This window comes from Brassica oleracea, chromosome C3 (assembly GCF_000695525.1).
Source record: "Brassica oleracea var. oleracea cultivar TO1000 chromosome C3, BOL, whole genome shotgun sequence".
NCBI lineage: Eukaryota > Viridiplantae > Streptophyta > Magnoliopsida > Brassicales > Brassicaceae > Brassica > Brassica oleracea.
Window position 1 is genome coordinate 26,660,913 of NC_027750.1, and position 20,429 is coordinate 26,681,341.

Consider the following 20,429-nt stretch of genomic DNA (forward strand, 5'->3'; position numbering starts at 1 on the left):
ATGAGGAAGAATAAACTAGTTTTTGGAAGTACACTGGAGACGCATGTAAATAATGGGAAGGCTGCGTCAATCATTAGTAGAGTCTTCCCTGGATGGTCGTTTGAATGTAATTATGAATTCTCGGATCTAGGCAAGGTATGGGTTATATGGCATCCGTCCGTCAGTGTTACTGTTTTACACAAATCGCTTCAGTCAATTTCTTGCCGGGTTCAGATGCCTTTCTCTCCTACCGTGTTCGTAGCCACTTTTGTCTACGGTTCAAATTTCAGAAAAATTAGGCGTGAGCTATGGTCAGACTTACGCTTCCTATCTACTTCACCTTATGTCCTAAACACTCCTTGGACAGTTCTAGGTGATTTTAATCAAACGTTAGCAGCAAGTGAACACTCCTCATCTGATGCTTTCTCTTCTACTCGTGGTATGAGAGACTTTATCAACTGTACTCATGATACAAATCTGGCCGATCTAAAGTACTATGGGAACTCTTTCACTTGGTCTAATAACCAGGGAGCCTTTGTTATTTCAAAGAAACTTGATAGGATCTTGGTAAATCACGACTGGCTCCACAAATTTCCTAACTCTCTTGGAGTCTTTGGGGATCCGGGATCTCGGACCACAGTCCGTGCTGTGTTTTTCTTGATGTGGAAAAGCCTAAGACTAAACAACCCTTCAAGTTTTTCTCGATGCTAAATGATCATCCTGATTTTGAAGTGGTGGTTAAGGAATGTTGGAATTCTCTGCCATTTGATGGCACTAAAATGCTGAAGGTTTCAAGGAAATTAAAGGCTCTCAAGAGCATCATCAGATCTTTCGGTAGAGAAAATTACTCAGGTATTGAGAAGAGGGTTTCTGAAGCGTTTGACGACCTCACTCGCTGCCAGCGAATTGTCTTCTCCTCTCCGTCTCCTCAGGCTGGTATAAATGAAAGATCTGCGTACGACAAATGGATTACTTTGGCCAAAGCTGAGGAGTCTTTCTTCTACCAACGCTTTCGAGTTAACTGGTTAGATAAGGGAGATAGCAACACTGGATTCTATCACAGGCAGATGAGGCAGGCAACTTGATTGATAACAAAGAGGAAATTATGGCCCATGCTGTCTCTTTTTATCAGGACCTTCTTGGAGGAGAACCTGTTTCTTCAACCTCATCTCTTGTGGATATTGAACAGCTTCTCTCTTATAGGTGCTCTCCATCAGTCTCGGATTCTCTCTCTGCTGCCTACACTAGCCAAGATGTCAAGACTGCTTTCTTTGCTTTACCAAAGAATAAAGCACCAGGACCAGACGGTTATCCTTCAGAATTCTTCACGGCGCATTGGAACACAGTGGGTCAAGAGGTTACTGATGCTATCCAGGAATTCTTTACCACATGCCGCCTCCTTCAACAATGGAACGCTACGATCTTAACGCTGATACCCAAGAAGAAGAATGCTGATAAGATCTCTGATTTTAGACCAATCTCTTGTTGTAATACAGTCTACAAGGTGATTGCGAAACTTCTCGCGAACAGGCTGAAGCAAGTCCTTCCTTCTGTTATTTCCATCACTCAGTCGGCTTTCATTCCAGGGAGACTCTTAGTTGAAAATGTGCTCATGGCGACGGAGTTGGTCCAGGGATATAATTGGAAGAATATCACAAAGCGATCCATCTTGAAGGTTGATTTGAAAAAGGCCTTCGATTCTATTAATTGGAGCTTCATTTTTCTGATTTTGAGAGCACTTTGCTTCCCGGATTCCTACATAAATCTTATATCTCAGTGTATCACTACCACCCGCTTCTCTGTTGCTGTGAACGGTGAGCTTGGTGGCTACTTCAAGGGAGCAAGGGGACTTCGCCAAGGAGACCCGTTATCGCCATATCTCTTTGTTCTGGCTATGGAAGTCTTGGGTCAAATGCTTAACAAAAACTACAGCACCGGCTCAATTGGATCCGCTAGCGTCTGATCCAGTTGTCACACACTTGGCTTTTGCGGATGACATTATGATCTCCTTTGACGGGGCTCAAGGATCTCTTCAGCAAATTGTGTGCACTCTAGACAGATTTTCTTCTTGGTCTGGTCTTCACATGAACAGATCCAAAACGGAGCTCTTTGTTGCGGGAATGAGCCAAATGGAAGCCACTGATTTATGCAATCTTGGCTTATCTCTCGGCTCGCTTCCGGTCAGGTACCTTGGGCTGCTTCTTATGCATAGAAAGCTGCGAATCTGTGACTATAGGCCCCTCATTGACCAACTCAAGAGTCGCTTCACATCCTGGTCTTCTCGTGCTCTAACCTTTGCGGGTCATAAGCAGCTGCTCTCCTCCGTCATCTTCGGCACAATTAATTTCTGGTTTTCAACCTTCATTCTACCTAAGGGATGTATCACGACTATTGAATCTCTATGTTCGTGGTTTTTATGGAATGGAAACATCACCAACAGAGACGCTGCAAAGATATCATGGTCGCAGGTTTGTTTACCAAAATCTGAAGGAGGGCTTGGCTTACGTGAGCTCGCTTCTTGGAACAAGACCCTCTGTTTGAAGCTCTTGTGGCTTCTACACATGGAATCTGAGTCCCTCTGGGCTTCATGGACTAAAAAACACCGTATTAAACATCTTCCCCTTTGGAGCATAGACGAATCAAAGCAATCCTCATGGATTTGGAAATCGATTCTAAAGCTGAGAGCCTTGGCTGAACGCTTCATAAAATGTGAGGTGGGAAACGGCCACTTAGCTAGCTTCTGGCATGATTCGTGGAACCATCTAGGACCCTTGATCAAAATATTTGGAGTTGATGGTCCAAGGCATATTGGTATAGCCATAAACGCAAAGATCTGTCAGGCTTGTACCGATACAGGTTGGATCCTACGACCTGCTAGGTCTCCACAGGCAGAGGAGCTCCATATCTTACTCTGCTCCATCCCAGTTCCCAGTCTCTCGGACAGAACAGACATCTACTACTGGGAAGTCGATGGTAAATATCTTACTACTTTTTCTGCTGCTAAAACTTGGAACTCTATAAGAAATCATGGAGATACAAAGGAGTGGGAGGAAGCAATCTGGTTTAGTGGCCACATACCCAGTCAAGCCTTTCACATGTGGGTGGCCCAATGGGACAGACTTCCTACCCGGAACCGCCTCGCCAGGTGGTCACCGGTATTAGACAAGTCTTGCCTTCTGTGTGGAACCCATGATGAAGACAGAGACCACTTATTCCTAAGATGCTCTTTCAGTGAACAGATTTGGAAACAAGTAACAAGGTGCCTTGGCTACAGACCATTCCTCTTTCACACTTGGACTTCTCTCGTGGACTGGCTCCACCTTAAAGACAGGACCTCCTCTCTTACTCTTCGCCGGCTTTCTGTACACACCACTGTTTCAAAGCTGTGGTTTGAGCGTAATAACAGACTCCATAACAGCAGGTCCTCAACTCCGCTCATCATCTTCAAAGACATTGACAGGACTATTCGCAACTCAATCCACGCTCGGAAGAGGAGACGGAAATTTAGGAATCTAATGAGCCATTGGCTTAGATTCTCTTAGCTTGTTGGAATAACTTTTATCCCAGCACTTAAGCTCTTTGTTGTCTTTTACCTTTTTTTGGCAACAAATTGCTTCCTCTATTTCCTTTTTGTACATGTACAAACTTGCCTCATTTTTAATGATAATTCACATACTTATCAAAAAAAAAAACTTAGTGTAACATTACAAACCTTATTTATTAGGGAATTTTAATCATCCATCCTCCATCTTCAATCATCCATCTCCAAATGGAAGGTATGGAAAATACACCAAACCTTACTTATATTTATCAGTATAAAAGGTACAGCAGATCAATCTTACATTTAATATAGCATCATAGGCTATAATATGGAAAATACAATTTCTTTTGAAATGTAAAGTGCTTGAAAACCAGATTAAATACATAGGCAAATCGAAATCGGTTAAGCATGTTTAATAACACGCTTATTTTATTTGCTGGACGACACAAACACAAAGGAAAAAACGATACAAACAATAGGATTACCATGCGTACAAGAGTAGAACAGATTCATAAAAGGCTTGAAACATAGTTTTAATCGGTAGCTTACGTAAGCTGAGGCCTACGACCGAGAACATAAAGAGAGAACACGACGCACATAATTGGCTCTTGCTCCACCTTGATGCTTAGTGTAACGGTATTTTTCACCTAAAGTATTTCAATAAAAAAAAAGCAGTCTCGTTAATTAGGTCATTATAAAACCCAACAAAAAGGAGATCTGAAATCAAAGGATTATAGAATGTGTTGTTAATGTGTAGAAAAACTTACTGAATTTAGTTATTTCGGAATGAATGCGTTACGTACATTCATAGAAAATTTTAAGCCGCGATAGTCAAAGGAGCCAGGTCTAACAGGGCACGCCATTGTATCACAGATGGGGAAGGTTTTAATAGATACATATGGACGTATCGATCTAGGTGCCGAGACGTTGATTACTACAGTTGCTTCATCAGGGATTACGCCTGTTCATGCCAATATATATTTTTTAATATCTGGAAGAGTTAACTTGACAAGAAAACAATAATCAAGAAAATCTATTTACCTGTATAACCGGTTACCCAAATTTCTCCATTACCGCTACGTTTAATCGGGTGTGGGTAGATTTCCACAGTTTCGACATAAACGGGATAGTTTTGAGTTTCTATAAAAAAAAATATAGAAAAAATGATACTAGCATCTTACTACGACTATTTTCTTCTTTTAACTTTCACGAATCAAAGTAACTTTATTTACTTTTATTATCAAAGGAAAAAAAGAATACAAAAATTAACATTAACCGCTACTTATGATTGCAAGGCGTGAATAAACGGGAGCCCAAAGCAGCAGGGAAGAAAAAGAGTGATACAAGGAGAAGAAGAAACAAAGGTTGGGAGTGGCGCATCTCCATGTATATTAATTAGCTCTCGATCTAAAGTATACAGACTTTATACTTTTGTGTTTGTGTCTTTGGCTACATGCCTGCCTTCTATTTTGTAGTCAGTAGATTGTTTGAGTTTGCTTCTCAAAATAACATCCCTACATTATAATAATCTCCTATACGTTATACGCGAGGACATTTTAGTATGATTGCCCAAACTAGTATATAGTTGACCTATATATAAATCTATACCATGTGATTCTCCCATGCTCATGCACGAATATAAATATTTATAATAATTAATTAATATTTTATTTATAATTTAAATGATTTTATAATTATTATGTATAATTTATATTAATTATATTATGTTCTTTTAATTAGATATATGGTTTTGTATAAGTAACATCTAGTCGATTTAGTCATCGTATATTACTTTGCATTTACTTATTTAAATTCAAACATGATAATTTTTTGTTCTAAATAGATTAAAATTTTGATTAAAATTGATAAAATTTATTAAGATTATGTAAAACATATTTTCTTAGAAACAAATAGATAAAATAAACTAAAGTGTTAATCAATTAAAATTACATAAAAATAACATTTTGAAATCTCATGCATATGTAAAGAAACAAATCGTAAAAATTATTTAATTTTTTTATTTTTATTTAGTAATATGTTTCGAGATATCCCGTAATTTATATGTATAAAATAAATAAATATTTTTGTAAAAGAATATGTTTTATTTTAGTAAGAACTTTGATTTTGGATATAAAAAATGGATTAGTCCATTACTTATTTCGTGAGAATATTCAGTATATTTTGATATAAAAAATTAATATTAAGATTATTTTTTTAACAAAATATTTAATTAAATATTTGATTTTGGATAAAAGAAATTGGATTACATCATGTACTATGTATATTAAATCTTTGATTTTATGAACCAAACCAAATTGATTTTAATTATTGTATTAGCTCAGCTTTTCATCTTAGATGTATAAGTATATTTTAATTATATATTTTTAATATTGATTATTTTTGTTAGTTTTCCTTTTTATAAATCTCATTATATATATATATATATATATATTTTAAATCGTTTTAACCATATTAATATTTCCTTTTTATTATATATGTTAATTGATTTTTTAAAGGAAACTAAATTAAAATCTAATTAACAGAAACAAATAAATAAAAGGGAATATTTTAATAAAGGTAATTAGATTAGATTGTAATATTTTTAAATCATTAAGGGTACCTCCGTAATCAACCATCGTAAGAATTGATGTGAGCACGACACGTAGTAAAATGACTTCTCAAATAATATGATAGAAATTATTTCAGTTACTAATTTTGAGCTACATATATTCCATCAAATTTAGTACAATTATTTTTGATTTTATGAACCAAACCAAATTGATTTTATCTCAGCTTTTCATCTTAGATGTATAAGTATATTTTAATAATATATTTTTAATATTAAGATTATTTTTTGTTACTTTCCCTTTTTATAAATCTCATTATACATATATATATAACCATATTAATATTTCCTTTTTATTATAAAAGTTAACTGCTTTTTTTAAAGGAAACTAAATTAAAATCAAATTAACAGAAACAAATAAAATAAAAAAATTTGATAAAGGTAATTAGATTAGATGTAATATTTTTAATTCATTAAAGGTACCTCCGTAATCAACCATCGTAAGAATTAATGTGAACACGACACGTAGAAAACTGACTTCTCAAATAATATTATAGGGATTTACTTTGATGTTTCATTGTGCTTACGCATGCATGCAATAATTGGTGGATTGTAAAATTTTGCTGTTAGAAAAATGTTTTCAATTATTATGCATTCAATTACTTAGTTTCAACCAAAAAAAATGTTTTTGATTTAACATGCATTCAATACTTTCGACCAAAAAATGTTTTCAATTATTATAATATATTTATTTGAACTCAGAAGTTTTAAAAACAATTAAAGTAAATATAAAAAATGCAATTCAAATCTAATTGAAAATATCATAAATGTATACACAACAATGATTTTTTATAGTTAGAAAACCATCAAATAAAGATAACACAATCCGTTAATTATGTTTGCTCGTTTAGGTTCAAACATAGGTTCTGAATGGTAACATGCAGAACAACTATGAAACAACCGCAATGAGGTTCTAATAAAAATATATAGATACATAGTTATATGAAAAGATTTTTGTTATTATTAATAGCAGTGCGGACGGTGCAGTCCGTCACCATTCGAAGTTGAAACTTAGGTTCAAAAGCTGGCCAGTGCCGGCTCAATACTAAGGGTGAACAGTGCAATTGTCTTAGGCCCACCGAGAATCTAGAAAACTTTGATATTATTAGGGCCTTAAATTTTTAATACCATGAAAATATTGATTAAACTGTAAACTATATTATAAAATAATTATATTAGTTATTTTTATGTACAAATCAAATAAAATAAATAAATTGAGTTATTTTGCTTTTAGAAATTAATTTTAATTTTAATAATATATTTAATTAATTATAAGATTTAGAAGAAATGTTTTTGTCATAGGGCCCCTATTGATAGTTAGCCGACCCTGAGGCTGGCAGTGAGGTATCAACATTGATATTAATTAGTTTTCTATCTAGAGTTTGTGGGTGAATTGTTGAATTGTTGTTGTAGAAATTTAGTTTTAAAATTTGTGTTGTATATGTTTTGGTTGCACTTATAAATTTATTGATGTAGATATTTTTTCCAGAGATTTTAATATTGTTATGGCGTTGTAGCCGTAAATTATTGGCTGTAGTTGTAGCTATTTCAAAATAAAACATGACTGACAATATATAAGATGAGTTGTTGTAAATTTTTGGCCATAGTTATTTTAATATAATATATAAAAAACATTTATGTGTTGTAAAAAAGTAAATAAATTAATTTATAAGTTCAAATAAAAGGAAAACAAATCATTTTAAGAAATCTACTTTAATTTAAAACCAATATCTAATATTGCTAATCATTCGTTATTTTATTAATTTAAAACCAATATCTAATGTTTAAATATCAATGTTTGATGTCGTACGTTTATGTCTGTTTAGATGATTGTTACGACCAGCAGGAAGAGGGGTGATTGGCATTTGGGGTTGGATATGGATGATCATCACTTGTTCATTCACCATGTTAGGTAATGATCCATCTACATCTTCATTTTGAGAAGTTATCCCGGCATTGAATCCTATCTCAGTATGACAGTATCATATACATTCTGGAGACGATATAAATTCAGACCATTCCAGCTGACAATTCATCTTCTAGCTACCGCATTTTTCTAAAAAATCAATAAAATAATTAATGATATGTCAAATATAAACATTTCTTTTTTACTTAATTAGTACTTTTTTAAGCTTTTGTAGATTGTAGTTTTTTACTGGGATGGGGTTCTTTTTTTGGTCAAATCCAGATGTTGTAGATTGTATCTTTTTTACTTAACATCTAATGAATCACATGATGGAAGTTTAATCTATGATTTGTAATTTATAAACACGTGAATCCAAAATTGATTACAACAAAGAAACTCAAGTATAACTAACGCTGAGAAAATCAGGAGGACCTGCGAGGCCAGAGGGCTCCTTTGTAGACCTAAGATCCTTCTTCTCCGAAGGAGATTTGTTTGAACTGAGACACTCCGGTGATCCCCTCTCTTGGCAAGGACAGCTTGGTGACCATCTGGTTAGATGTCGCCTTGATAGAGCTGTAGCAAATAGCTTGTGGGCCGAGAACTACCCGACAGCTCGGTGCCAGTATTTAGATTATGAGGGATCGGACCACAAACCACTCTTATCCTTCTTTGAACCAGCAGCCAAGAGAAGAAAGGGTCTCTTCAGATATGATCGTAGATTGAACGACAATGGAGAGGTCAAGGATATCTTTCTGGATGCGTGGCAAAATTCAGGGACGATCCCCATCAAGGATAAGATTGCCAACGCTCGGGTAGCGATCACAGAGTGGAACAAGACCCAACACCGAAATAGCAGGCATCTTATCGAAGAGAAAAAAACAGAACTTGAAGCAGCCCTTTGTTCCCCAGTGAACAATATAACTCTCATCCATGATATCAACTCACAGCTGAACAATGCTTATCTCGCAGAAGAAGCCTACTGGAAAAAGCGGAGTCGCTTACTTTGGCTAAAGCTTGGGGATCGTAATACGGGCTTCTTCCATGCAACCACTAAAGGACGTAAAAGGGCAAACAGCTTCTCGGTATTGGAAGATGCAGAAGGGACAGTATGCTATAAGGAGGAGGAAATCTCCAAAATTATTGTGTAATACTTTAAAGACATGTTTACCTCCATGGGAGCTTCGAGCAATAAGGCAGAAACAGTGCGCAGAGCGCTACAACCAATGGTCTCGGATGAGGAGAACAACTCGCTGATAGCTCTCCCGACAGCCCAGGAAATCCAAGACGCGCTCTTTTCAATTCATGCAGATAAGGCCCCAGGCCCGGACGGTTTCTCGGCGGGATTCTATCAAACTCATTGGCAAGATATTGGGCCAGACATCGTCGCTGAAGTGCAGAGCTTTTTTGCCCAGGATAGGCTGCCAGAAAAAATCAATGACACCCACATAAAGCTCATCCCTAAGATAAAAAGCCCGCAGAGAGTTGCTGATTACCGGCCCATAGCGCTCTTCAATGTGTACTACAAAATCTACTCAAAGATCCTCACTAGATGTCTCCAGCCGATCCTCTCGTCTATCATCTCCGAGAACCAGTCAGCATTCGTTCCCGACCGAGCCATTTCTGATAATGTGCTGATCACACATGAGGTACTTCACTACCTAAAGACAACCAAGGCGGAGAAGCGATGCTCGATGGCGGTTAAAAGCGATATGAGTAAAGCATATGATAGATTTGAATGGGACTTCATCGCTCTTGTGCTGCAACAGCTCGGCTTTCATCCTCGCTGGATTGAAATGACGATGCAATGCATCTCGACTGTTACATACTCCTTCCTCATTAACGGTTCACCTAGAGGAAATGTTTCACCGAGCCGGGGTATCCGTCAAGGAGACCCCCTCTCACCGTACATTTTCATTTTGTGCAGTGAAGTACTCTCGGGCCTTTGTAATAGAGCACAAGAAGAGGGAAACCTCAAAGGAATCAAAGTGGCGAGGGGGTGTCCCCGAGTTAACCACATTTTGTTCGCGGACGACACAATGTTTTTTATCCAAGCGTCTAAGGAATCGGCGATATCACTCAACGCCATTATTCACAGCCATTATTCACAGATATGGGGACGCTTCGGGGCAAGCAATCAACGTCGACAAATCTAGCATAACTTTCTCCAAAAGAACCCCGCCTGAGCTTAAAACTAAGATCAAAGAAGTGTTGAGCATACAAAAGGAAGGAGGTGTCAGAAAATACTTAGGACTCCCGGAACATTTTGGTAGAAGTAAGCGAGACCTCTTCTCCTCCATAGTGGACCGGATTCGACAGAAAGCTAGCTCCTGGTCCACGAGATATCTGTCTACGGCAGGGAAGGTAGTCCTCATTCAGAGGCGTCTTGTCAGCTGCACCTTCTCACGCGATGACATGCTTCGAACTTCCTGTTTCCTTGTGTAAGCGCATCCAATCTGCAATCACCCGGTTCTGGTGGGATGATAGTTCCGCGAAAAAGAATATGGCTTGGATTGCGTGGTCGGACTTGACCAAACCGAAGGCTTTCGGGGGATTAGGATTTTGTGACTTCCAGCGTTTCAATGAAGCTTCACTAGAAAAACTCAGTTGGAGAATGATGGAGAAACCTGAAACACTGCTGGGCCGAATTCTAAAAGGAAAATACCTCCCCAATGGAGATATTTTCACTTGTGAGATGACCTCAGCAGGGTCTCATGGCTGGAGAAGCGTCCCTGTTGGCCGGGATTTATTGAGGAAAAATCTGGGATGGCTCATAGGCAACGGAAAGGAAATCAATATCTGGAATGATCCTTGGCTTGATCTCTCAAAAAAAAAACGACCCTATGGACCCGCCCCGGAAGCTTTCATCAACCTCACTGTCGCGGACCTGAGAACAAGGCAAGGAGGAGAGTGGGATTTAGAAAAGATCAGACTTGTTCTTCCCCAGTATGAGGAAGATATATTATCCCTCAAACCAAGCTTATCTAACGCCGAGGATAAACTAGTGTGGCTGGGCAATCGATCAGGAAGGTATCCCACCAAGTCGGTTATTACTTTGCGACAGCCATGGAAGAAGAGAGTTTTGACACAGGCCCTACTGCACAAAATCGATGGTACAAAAATGTTTGGAACCTAAAAGTGACACCAAAAGTTAAAACCTTTGCTTGGAAAGTGCTAAAGAGAGCCTTACCTGTAGGAGCTCGATTAGTCGAGCGTCACATTGATTAGGGCTGGGCAAAAAACCCGGATCCGAAAAACCGAACCGAACCCGATCCGAAAAAGTAGTATCGAACCCGAACCGAAATTGATTAAATATCCGAATGGGTTCAAAATTTTGGTATTTAGAGAACCGAAACCGAACCCGATCCGTACCGAAGTATTTCGATTATATCCGAAATTGATTTATATACCTATAACCCGCAAAGATCCGAACCGAACCCGCAAAGATCCGAACCGAACCCGCAAAGATCCGAACCGAACCCGCAAAGATCCGAACCGAACCCGCAAAGATCCGAACCGAACCCGCAAAGATCCGAACCGAACCCGCAAAGATCCGAACCGAACCCGCAAAGATCCGAACCGAACCCGCAAAGATCCGAACCGAACCCGCAAAGATCCGAACCGAACCCGCAAAGATCCGAACCGAACCCGCAAAGATCCGAACCGAACCCGCAAAGATCCGAACCGAACCCGCAAAGATCCGAACCGAACCCGCAAAGATCCGAACCGAACCCGAACCAAAATTTAGAAATACCTGAATGGGACTGAAATCTTTGAACCCGAAAACCCGAAATCCGAATAGATCCGAACCGAATCCGAATGGGTATCTGAACGCCCCCCCCTAACATTGATGTTGATCCCAGATGTAAGCGCTGTGGAGAATCTGAATCTATTACTCATCTGCTCTTTCATTGCCCTTATGCTCAACAAGTCTGGCGTGATGCCCCTCTGAGTATAAGCTTTGATCCTAGAGGAATAGTAGAATTAGAAGTAGGGGACAGGTGGACGGAGCTTTGTTCTAAACCGAGCCTCCCACCAACAGGCATTGTTTCAAGCTCTTTGGTCCCTTGGATTCTCTGGACGTTGTGGAAGGAACGCAACAAATTTGTTTTTGATGGAACCTCTGTGTCCCCGGCCGAAGCGCTCACGATAGCAATCAAAGCAGCTAAGGAATGGGACCAGACGCAAGATATAAAGAAGGACCAAGCTCCTCCCTCTGCCCTGGATTCGGAGCTTCTCGAACCAGCCTTGGTGGTGATCCGATCGAATGCGGCTTGGCGTAAGGAGGATAAAAAGGCGGGTATCGGATGGACAGTACAGACTCGAGCTGTACTCCAACGGAGGAAAAAGACCCTGATGTTTGTTTCCTCTCCTCTAATGGCGGAAGACCTGGCCGTAAGAGAAGCTCTAATGCACTGCAAATCTCAAGGACTGGATTCTATCAGATTGGAGTCAGATTCAGCCCAACTGATCAAGGCTATAAAGAGGAAAGAACCGATCTCGGAGCTTCATGGCATTCTATCGGACATCGCAAGTCTCTGCTCTTCTCCTCCGATATCAATCTCCTTTTCTTGGATTCCAAGATTGCAAAATGTTGTGGCTGACTCTGTAGCCAAAGAAGCTCTTTGTATGGTTGATGCCATTATGGCTCCCACCTAACTCTTGGTTATGAAGTTTAATGAAAGTTGTGTTCAAAAAAACTAACGCTGGAAACTTTGGAAGAAACACAAAAAACGAGCAGAAAAAGACTTGGCCGAAACATGCGATGGTTCCATCGATTCTCGAAGTTTTGGGAATAAATGAAAGGATCATCTCGAAAACGATGAGTAAGAACTGATATTTCTTCTTTTGCTTCATCACCAATATCTCTCTCCACTCCAGTTTCCATCTAGAGATGATCTGCAACTTCTAATCCTCCAACGTGAAGCAATGAAGCATAGTATTATTTTAGTTAATCGAATTGGCAAAAATAATATTTTATTAATCGTACAAAGAATAAAATATTTCTCATAAGTAAGTTGACAAATAAGTTTTTTTTGTATAAGAAGATTGGGCTTCCAGACTCAAAATCACATGTAATATTTGTTTTTCATAATTCCATCTTATGATTTCCATGCTTTGCTTATAATAGTTTCAGACATAAAATATTTATGTTTAGAAATGGTTTGATGCCTAATGCCAATTTTTTTAATACTATGACTATGAACTAAAATAAATTTTATAGGCTCTTATTCTATTCCATCTTATGACTATGACCTAAAATCTAAAAATCAACTGTAAAAAAACAATACGCGTTTTTAATAAATTTATAGTTCCATCATTCTCGACGTTTTGGGAATAATAGAAAGGATCATATCGAATACGGTGATCAGAACTGATCTTTCTTCTTTTGCTTCAACACCTTTATCTTTCTCCAATCTCCACACCAGTTTCCATCTAGAGATCTTCAACTGCTAATCCTGCATCGTGAAGCATATGATATTTCGGGTTAATCGTATAATGAAGAATACAAATATTTCTCTTATAAAATACTTATATAAAGTACTAATTACTAGAGGTTTGCATTTAATGGCTATCCGTGGTACAGCTAGGCCGATGAGTAAGTTGGCATATTGTTTTTTTTAGATTATTAAGGACATGACTCCAGGGCCGGTTTAATGGTGTCATGGACCATAGGACAAAAACAAATTTAATTTCCAAACTATTATTTTTGTATAAAAAATCTGATAGATACATGTTTTTTTTTTAAATACTAAAAGTATTTTTAAAAATAAATCTATAGAAATAAAAAATATACTTTCATATAAAAAAAATCTGGACCCCTTTTCTTATTTTTAATATAAAAATACATGTATTTTTTTTTTAAAATCGGGTCCTTATCTATTAAGAAATAGGAGGAAAACGGATTGGGCCCGGGGCTCACACCGCTCGCCCCCCTATCTAAGCCGGCCCTACATGACTGATTTCTTCGCTACTACCCACAAACGCAGATTTTACTATTTTTTTTTAATAAATCCTATCGTCTGATCTGGTCAGCCCCGTGAGAAACGCACTTAATGCTACAGAGTAGACTGCCTATCACACTGTCCGATCCGAGTTTGGGATATCTTTCGACTAATGCCAGAGAGTGAACCGATCATTTGTTATGATCTACTATGTAAACCACTTGGGCCGAAACCCAATCCCAAACTAGCCAAATAGTGATAATTTAATTCTCAGGGAGAATCGAATCTCGGATTGATGTGGGTACACACCAAATCCCAAAAGATTGCTACTAGGGTACTACCACTTGATTAATTACTACATACTATCGCACTTGACGATGGCATGGGAACCGCCCAAAGCAGAACGTAAGAAAATGAGTGATACAAAGGGAGGAAGAAACAAAGGCTGGGCTTGGGATATCACCATGTATATTAAGTAGCTCTATATCCTCAGTAGATAGAGTTGTATCTACTGTCTACAGTAAGTGTTATGACTACATTAACATGCTTGCATGCCTTCTATTTATAGTCTCTAGGTTATCAGATTTTGCTACTCAACATACTAGCCCCACATTACAAATAATATCCCACGATAGACTCGGGAACCTTAAAATATGGCCGTTAAAGTTAGCCTATATTCTTAAGAAAAATAGTATGTATATGTTTGGTTTGTCAAATGAGTCGCATGTGACAGCGTGTTGTGACCATACTAATCGCGGTACTGTCTTGTTTTGTTTTGAGTTGAAGACGTCGTTAAATTATATTTTTGTTGATCGTACAGCAACGAAAAATAATTTTCTAGAAAATACTAATATAACCAGAGGTTTGCACATAATAGCTATCCATGGTATTGGTACAGCTAAGCCGACGAGTAAGTTGGCATATAGGAGTTTTTTTTTGGATTATTAAGAAGTCTAGACTCAAAATCACATGTAATATTAGTTTATTCATAAATATTAGAGAGAATTTACGAGATAGCCAAAAACAGAAATGTAATTAAGAAACTGACTATGATTTTGACGTAATTGAATCAGTGACATTTAACCCTCGTATGATCTGGTTGTCCTTTATTGCAACAAGTAGAAGTTGTCGGTAAAACAGGAGAAATAGATGACGCCGACTATGATTTATATAGTCCAAAAAGAGGTGAATTGGTGGTAACTTACGAAATTAGACAACGTCACTTAAATATTTACCACATCCAGAGTTATTGTGCACAGTAAATGTGTGGACTAAAATAGAACTCTTTTCAATATATCTTGTATTCTATTCCAATTTATAGCAGAAATACAAAGAAGTTTAATTTTTATTCTACATGAACAATATATAATTGAATCATGATATGTACTTTAACAAAATAACCACAGTAAACTTACGACGAGATAACCCAACACAGAGTATAAACTAAACCCTATCACCTAATCACTAAACTCTACACGTAAATATAAATCCTAATCCAATGTCAATCCCAATTTTCCAAAAATTAAATCCAAATTTTGAAATGTAAGTAAGATGCACTACCATTCTACAATGAGGCATATATAATAGAAAATGTGAAATGTAGTTGCAATCTAAAGATCATCTTAACATATTTCTCAAATGTTGATATGGCTATGCCTTCATGGAAGGTGGTAACGTTTGCCCAATGTCAACCTCAATCGTACATAAACTAAACTCTATCAATTAATCACTAAACCCTACACGGAAATATAAACTCTAATCCAATGTCAATCCCAATTTTTCATAAACTAAACCCTAACCACTAATTAATAAACCCTACATGGAAATATAAACATTAATCCAATGTCAACCCCAATCTTTCATAAACTAAACCCTAATTTCAAAATGCAAGTAAAATGCATTTCCATTCTACATGAGCATATAAAATAGAAAATGTAACAAGCGATATAAGTACAGTACATATATATTATTCAAATTTTAAAGTGTCTATGTTTACAGTGTAATGCTTACACCAAAATTCAGATTAATTGTAGCGAAAAGAAATGAAGATTGACGGCATTAGAAAAAAGAGGTGGAAGACACAATATCATATGAATATCATTCCCATTCAACACCACATTGTATTTTGTTTTGTTTGATGTCATAATAAATTTTATTCCATTTACGTTCGATATATTATTCCTCTTTACAAAATCATATACATACATAAAGCACATGTATACACCAATACAAAACTCAAATCAATAGAACATGAAACAACAATGAACAAGATTGAACCCTCTCTTTCAAGTATCAAATGAAATATAACTTACTAAATAGTACATTATATATTAATAAATATAGCAAATAAGAGAAGAGCCAAATTTGAAGGAAATACATTATGTTCCATTTCATAAAATAGTATAGAAATATTGTTACCCTTCCAACTCAGCCATGACAAACCTGAAAAAAACAAAATGAAAATGAAGACACACGTTAGTTTAAAAGTTGGAAGGAAATGACAGCATATAAGATTACTTTATGCTTAGGTTAAATGTTTAGTTGTGTCAATTCCAAATAGCCTATGCGAGTAAAGAAGTAACATATGCAATTAGAATTGACCATCTGATATAATATAGAATTTATATATATGGAACGGAACAGATGGTCAGATGGAATGAAAAGCGAATAGTATATTAGTTCTGATACAATACTTCAACCCTAAATCAATTCGTTTATCTCAGCTTACCAGATCGGGCATGCAACAGAAACGATGGGTTAGATTTATCAACTTAGAATAGACTAGGGCCGAATCTATTCCAAATAGGGAAAATAACATTGAAATAATATAATTTATTGCACAAAACAGAGAACTTACAATATTTCAACAGATCTCAACCTAATCGCCGATATGAAGGAGATGAGGCTCTGGTGGTCTTTCAGGCCGATCACACTTACGAACTCTTCTCGCAACCAATTCAACAAGCAGGGACGATTTCCCCTTTGCAATGCACTTCGAGGAGTCGAAGAAATGCAGAGGAGGCCGACAGTGGCGACTGTTGAGAGAAAATCGGTGGGTTGGAAGAAGGTGAAACCGTCGACGACAACCTTTCATTTTTTCAAAAGTTATCAAAACAAGTTAAAAGAGATAATGTGATGCTAATAGTGCCACGAGTTACTTTCCATAGTTAAACATTAAGAATTTTTTTAAAAATATTCATCAGGTTCCGCCGGTTGGGGTTAAAGACAAAACAACAATATTACATAAAATTGTATCGGCGTATAGAAAAGCTAGGGTAATTTTCTATCAACCTAATTGTGCATTATTGTGGCGTTATACAGCCCAATTTCCTTAAATATTATTCCATCTTACGTAATATTAGTTTTTCATATTACAGTTTTCAGACATAAAATATTGATGTTTAGAAATGGTTTAATATATATGCCAGTGAACAAGTCCATCTGACTATAACCTAAAATCTAAAAATCAACTGTAAGAAAACAATACATTTGTCGAACGTAATGGACGTTTACTTTCCCTCAATTTTATTCCATTTTTTTGCTCAGATGATTAGGAATAGTTATGTTTGTTCTTTACCAACATGATTTGGGAGTTTGCCCAAAAAGAAGATTTGGAGTTTTATGAATCCTCCTTGTGTTGTATTGTCCCAGTAGGCATCAGGTGTTCGAGATAAAACAAAACTGATTGAATCTCGTCTAATGAGACTGGTGTGAAGTTAACTTCAGAGGATTTATATGTTAATTGTTCCCTATGCACTGGATTTGTAGTTGATAAGACTCATGGGAAGTTAAGTTTACAAGATTGATATGCTAAGTGTCTCCCAAACTTTTCGAGATCTTGATTATGTGATGTAGCGTGCATGCTTTGGTTTTATTTCCTTTTCCTACTTATGTTATTTTTTATGGATTTTTAACGTTAAAAACCCCCTTAACTAAATTTGTTTTGGGTAAAAACTCCTAAACTAAGTATTTAACGAAAAAATCCATAAATTAACTTTATTTAATAAATTAAACCTTAACAAGTCATAATTACCATTACTACCGGTAAATCTTTAGTTTATAGGTTTCTATATTAAATAAACATAGTGGAAGAGTTTTAACATAAAAAAAAAATCAAAATTTTATAATATTATCTAAAAATTAGTAGCGTAAATTTTTAAAATTAGCATTTTTAATTTTTTTTTTGTAAATATATGAGTTTTATGTGCTTTTACCATCAACATTATATATGTATAAATTAAAAATGTAAAAACCTAGAAAATGTAATAAAAATATATCTTATCTAATAAAAATGTAATAATAAATCTTTAGATAATTTTAAAAAATGTAAAAACAAGAAATTATCTAAAGATTTATCTGTAACAAAATTAATCAAATATTAAAAATGTAAAAAAAACAATAAAATGTAATAAAAAATATAATAATAAATCATTAGATAAGTTTTATTATATTTTCTGTGTTTTTACATTTTTAATTTATACATCTATAATGTTGATGTTAACAAAAAATCAAACTCATATATTTACAAAAAAAATTAAAATGCTAATTTTGAAATTTTAAGTGACTAATTTTTAGATAATATTATAAAATTGTGAATTTTGTTTTATTTTTATTGTTAATGGTAAAACCCTTCAACTATGTTTACTTAATGTAGAAACCCCTAAACTAAAGATTTACCGGTAGTAATGGTAATTATGACATGCTAGGGTTTAATTCATTAAATAAAGTTAGTTTTGAGGTTTTTTCGTTAAATACTTAGTTTGAAGGTTTTTACCCAAAACAAACTTAGTTGAGGGGTTTTAACGTTAAAAATCCTTCTTTTATTTATGTTTGGGATAAGGATCTATTGATCCAATCTCTAACAGTTTTAGGACTTTTCTATATCTATATATAGTGATCTCTTGGATTTGTGAGAGACACACTTTTAATTATTGAAATATAAATTTAGGGTTTTGTTTTAAAACAACTCTTGAATCTTTACTTTTGGGCATTATCTAAGAATTCAACAGATTTAAGAAAGCTAAGATAGCGAGCATTCTCAGAATTCAACGATATCTTTGCATTATCGGTTACTACGGATACTTCTGCTCCGTCAATTGGTATCAGAGACCTTTTAATTACGTTTCAGTCGTGATTATCGATCTTCGGTTGCAATGGCACCTCGTCCAAACGAATGGACATAGATGCAACAATTCCTGGAAGATTTTCAGGAGAACTTTCAAGATAATATGAGACGGACGATGGCTGAAGCAATTCAAGCCGGAGTCCAGGCCGGAGTTCAAGCCGCTTTCGCTGCCAATGCCACAAATGCCGCCCCAGCAGCTCCACCGCAGCGTCAACACCGACGCCATAACCCTGTTTTCTAAGAACACAATGAAGATTCCGACGCTGAGAACCCATTCGGCGACGACGGCAATCAGCAACAAAATCTCAACCGAGTTCAACGACACAGGAATGATGATGATTCACGTTGGTTTTCAGGGATCAAGGTAGACATCCCCGAGTTCCATGGTGATTCACAACCGGAAGAAATTCTTGATTGGCTTGTAGCAGTCGATGAATTCCTTGAATTCAAAGAGGTCCCAGCAAACAAGCAAGTTCCCTACGTGACAACTCGATACCACCTGATGTAGTGCGCATCGTTACCCTTGTGCCTTGGTTTTATTTCCTTTTCCTACTTATGTTATTCTTTTATTTATGTTTGGGATAAGGATCGATTGATCCAATCTCTAATAGTTTTGTGAGAGACACACTTTTGATTATTGAAATATAAATTTAGGGTTTTGTTTTAAACAACTTTTGAATTCTTACTTCTGGACATTCTCTAAGAATTCAACAGAATTAACACTACAAGAAAACAGCAAGGATACTGAGGGAAAAAATCGTCGGAATTTCGTCGGAATAACGTAATTCCGACGACATACCGACGAAACAAATTCTCGGAAATAATTCCTCGGAATTTCTTCTTTCCTCGGAAATCCCTCGGAATTTTCCGACGGAATTCTGAGGAAACAAATTTCCGAGGATCACTAATTTGTCGGAAATCTCCTCGGAATATACCGAGGGAGAACTTCGTCGGGATATTTCCTCGGAAGTTCATCGATCGATGCGTTTTTGGACATATATCCATCAATCGATCCGTTTATAAAAAAACGTTTGGAATATACCGAGGAACATCTTCCTCGGAATATTCCGAGGAACGTGTGCCTCGGTATATTCCGAGGAACGTGTGCCTCGGTATATTCCGAGGAACATGTCCCTCGGTATATTCCGAGGAAAGGTGTCCTTCGGTATATTCCGAGGAAGATGTCCCTCGGTATATTCCGAACGTTTTTTTATAAACGAATCGATCGATGGATATATGTCCAAAAACACATCGATCGATCGAGTTCCGAGGAAATATCCCGACGAAGTTCTCCCTCGGTATATTCCGAG

At 36.5% G+C, this 20,429-nt stretch overlaps 2 protein-coding genes across 2 annotated transcripts; both read left to right on the forward strand.

Annotated features, from left to right (window-relative positions):
- On the forward strand, positions 1-1,942 carry LOC106330256. The gene is made up of 3 exons (XM_013768758.1): positions 1-546; positions 651-1,055; positions 1,112-1,942. Exons 1-3 carry the CDS (start codon positions 1-3, stop codon positions 1,940-1,942), a joined length of 1,782 nt encoding a protein of 593 aa, XP_013624212.1.
- Positions 1,943-10,459: 8,517 nt separating this feature from the next.
- Positions 10,460-12,708, forward strand: LOC106330257. The gene is made up of 2 exons (XM_013768759.1): positions 10,460-11,079; positions 11,913-12,708. Exons 1-2 carry the CDS (start codon positions 10,460-10,462, stop codon positions 12,706-12,708), a joined length of 1,416 nt encoding a protein of 471 aa, XP_013624213.1.
- Positions 12,709-20,429: the final 7,721 nt, after the last annotated feature.

Bases quoted from the DNA above. Each gene is read 5' to 3' on its own strand.
- LOC106330256 (XM_013768758.1), top strand. From the start codon at position 1: ATGAGGAAGAATAAACTAGTTTTTGGAAGTACACTGGAGACGCATGTA. The intron at 547-650 runs GTAAATCACGAC...GATGTGGAAAAG, and splicing joins AGAAACTTGATAGGATCTTG to CCTAAGACTAAACAACCCTT. The intron at 1,056-1,111 runs GCAACTTGATTG...TCTTTTTATCAG, and splicing joins ATCACAGGCAGATGAGGCAG to GACCTTCTTGGAGGAGAACC.
- LOC106330257 (XM_013768759.1), top strand. From the start codon at position 10,460: ATGACATGCTTCGAACTTCCTGTTTCCTTGTGTAAGCGCATCCAATCT. The intron at 11,080-11,912 runs GTATCCCACCAA...TGTTGATCCCAG, and splicing joins CTGGGCAATCGATCAGGAAG to ATGTAAGCGCTGTGGAGAAT.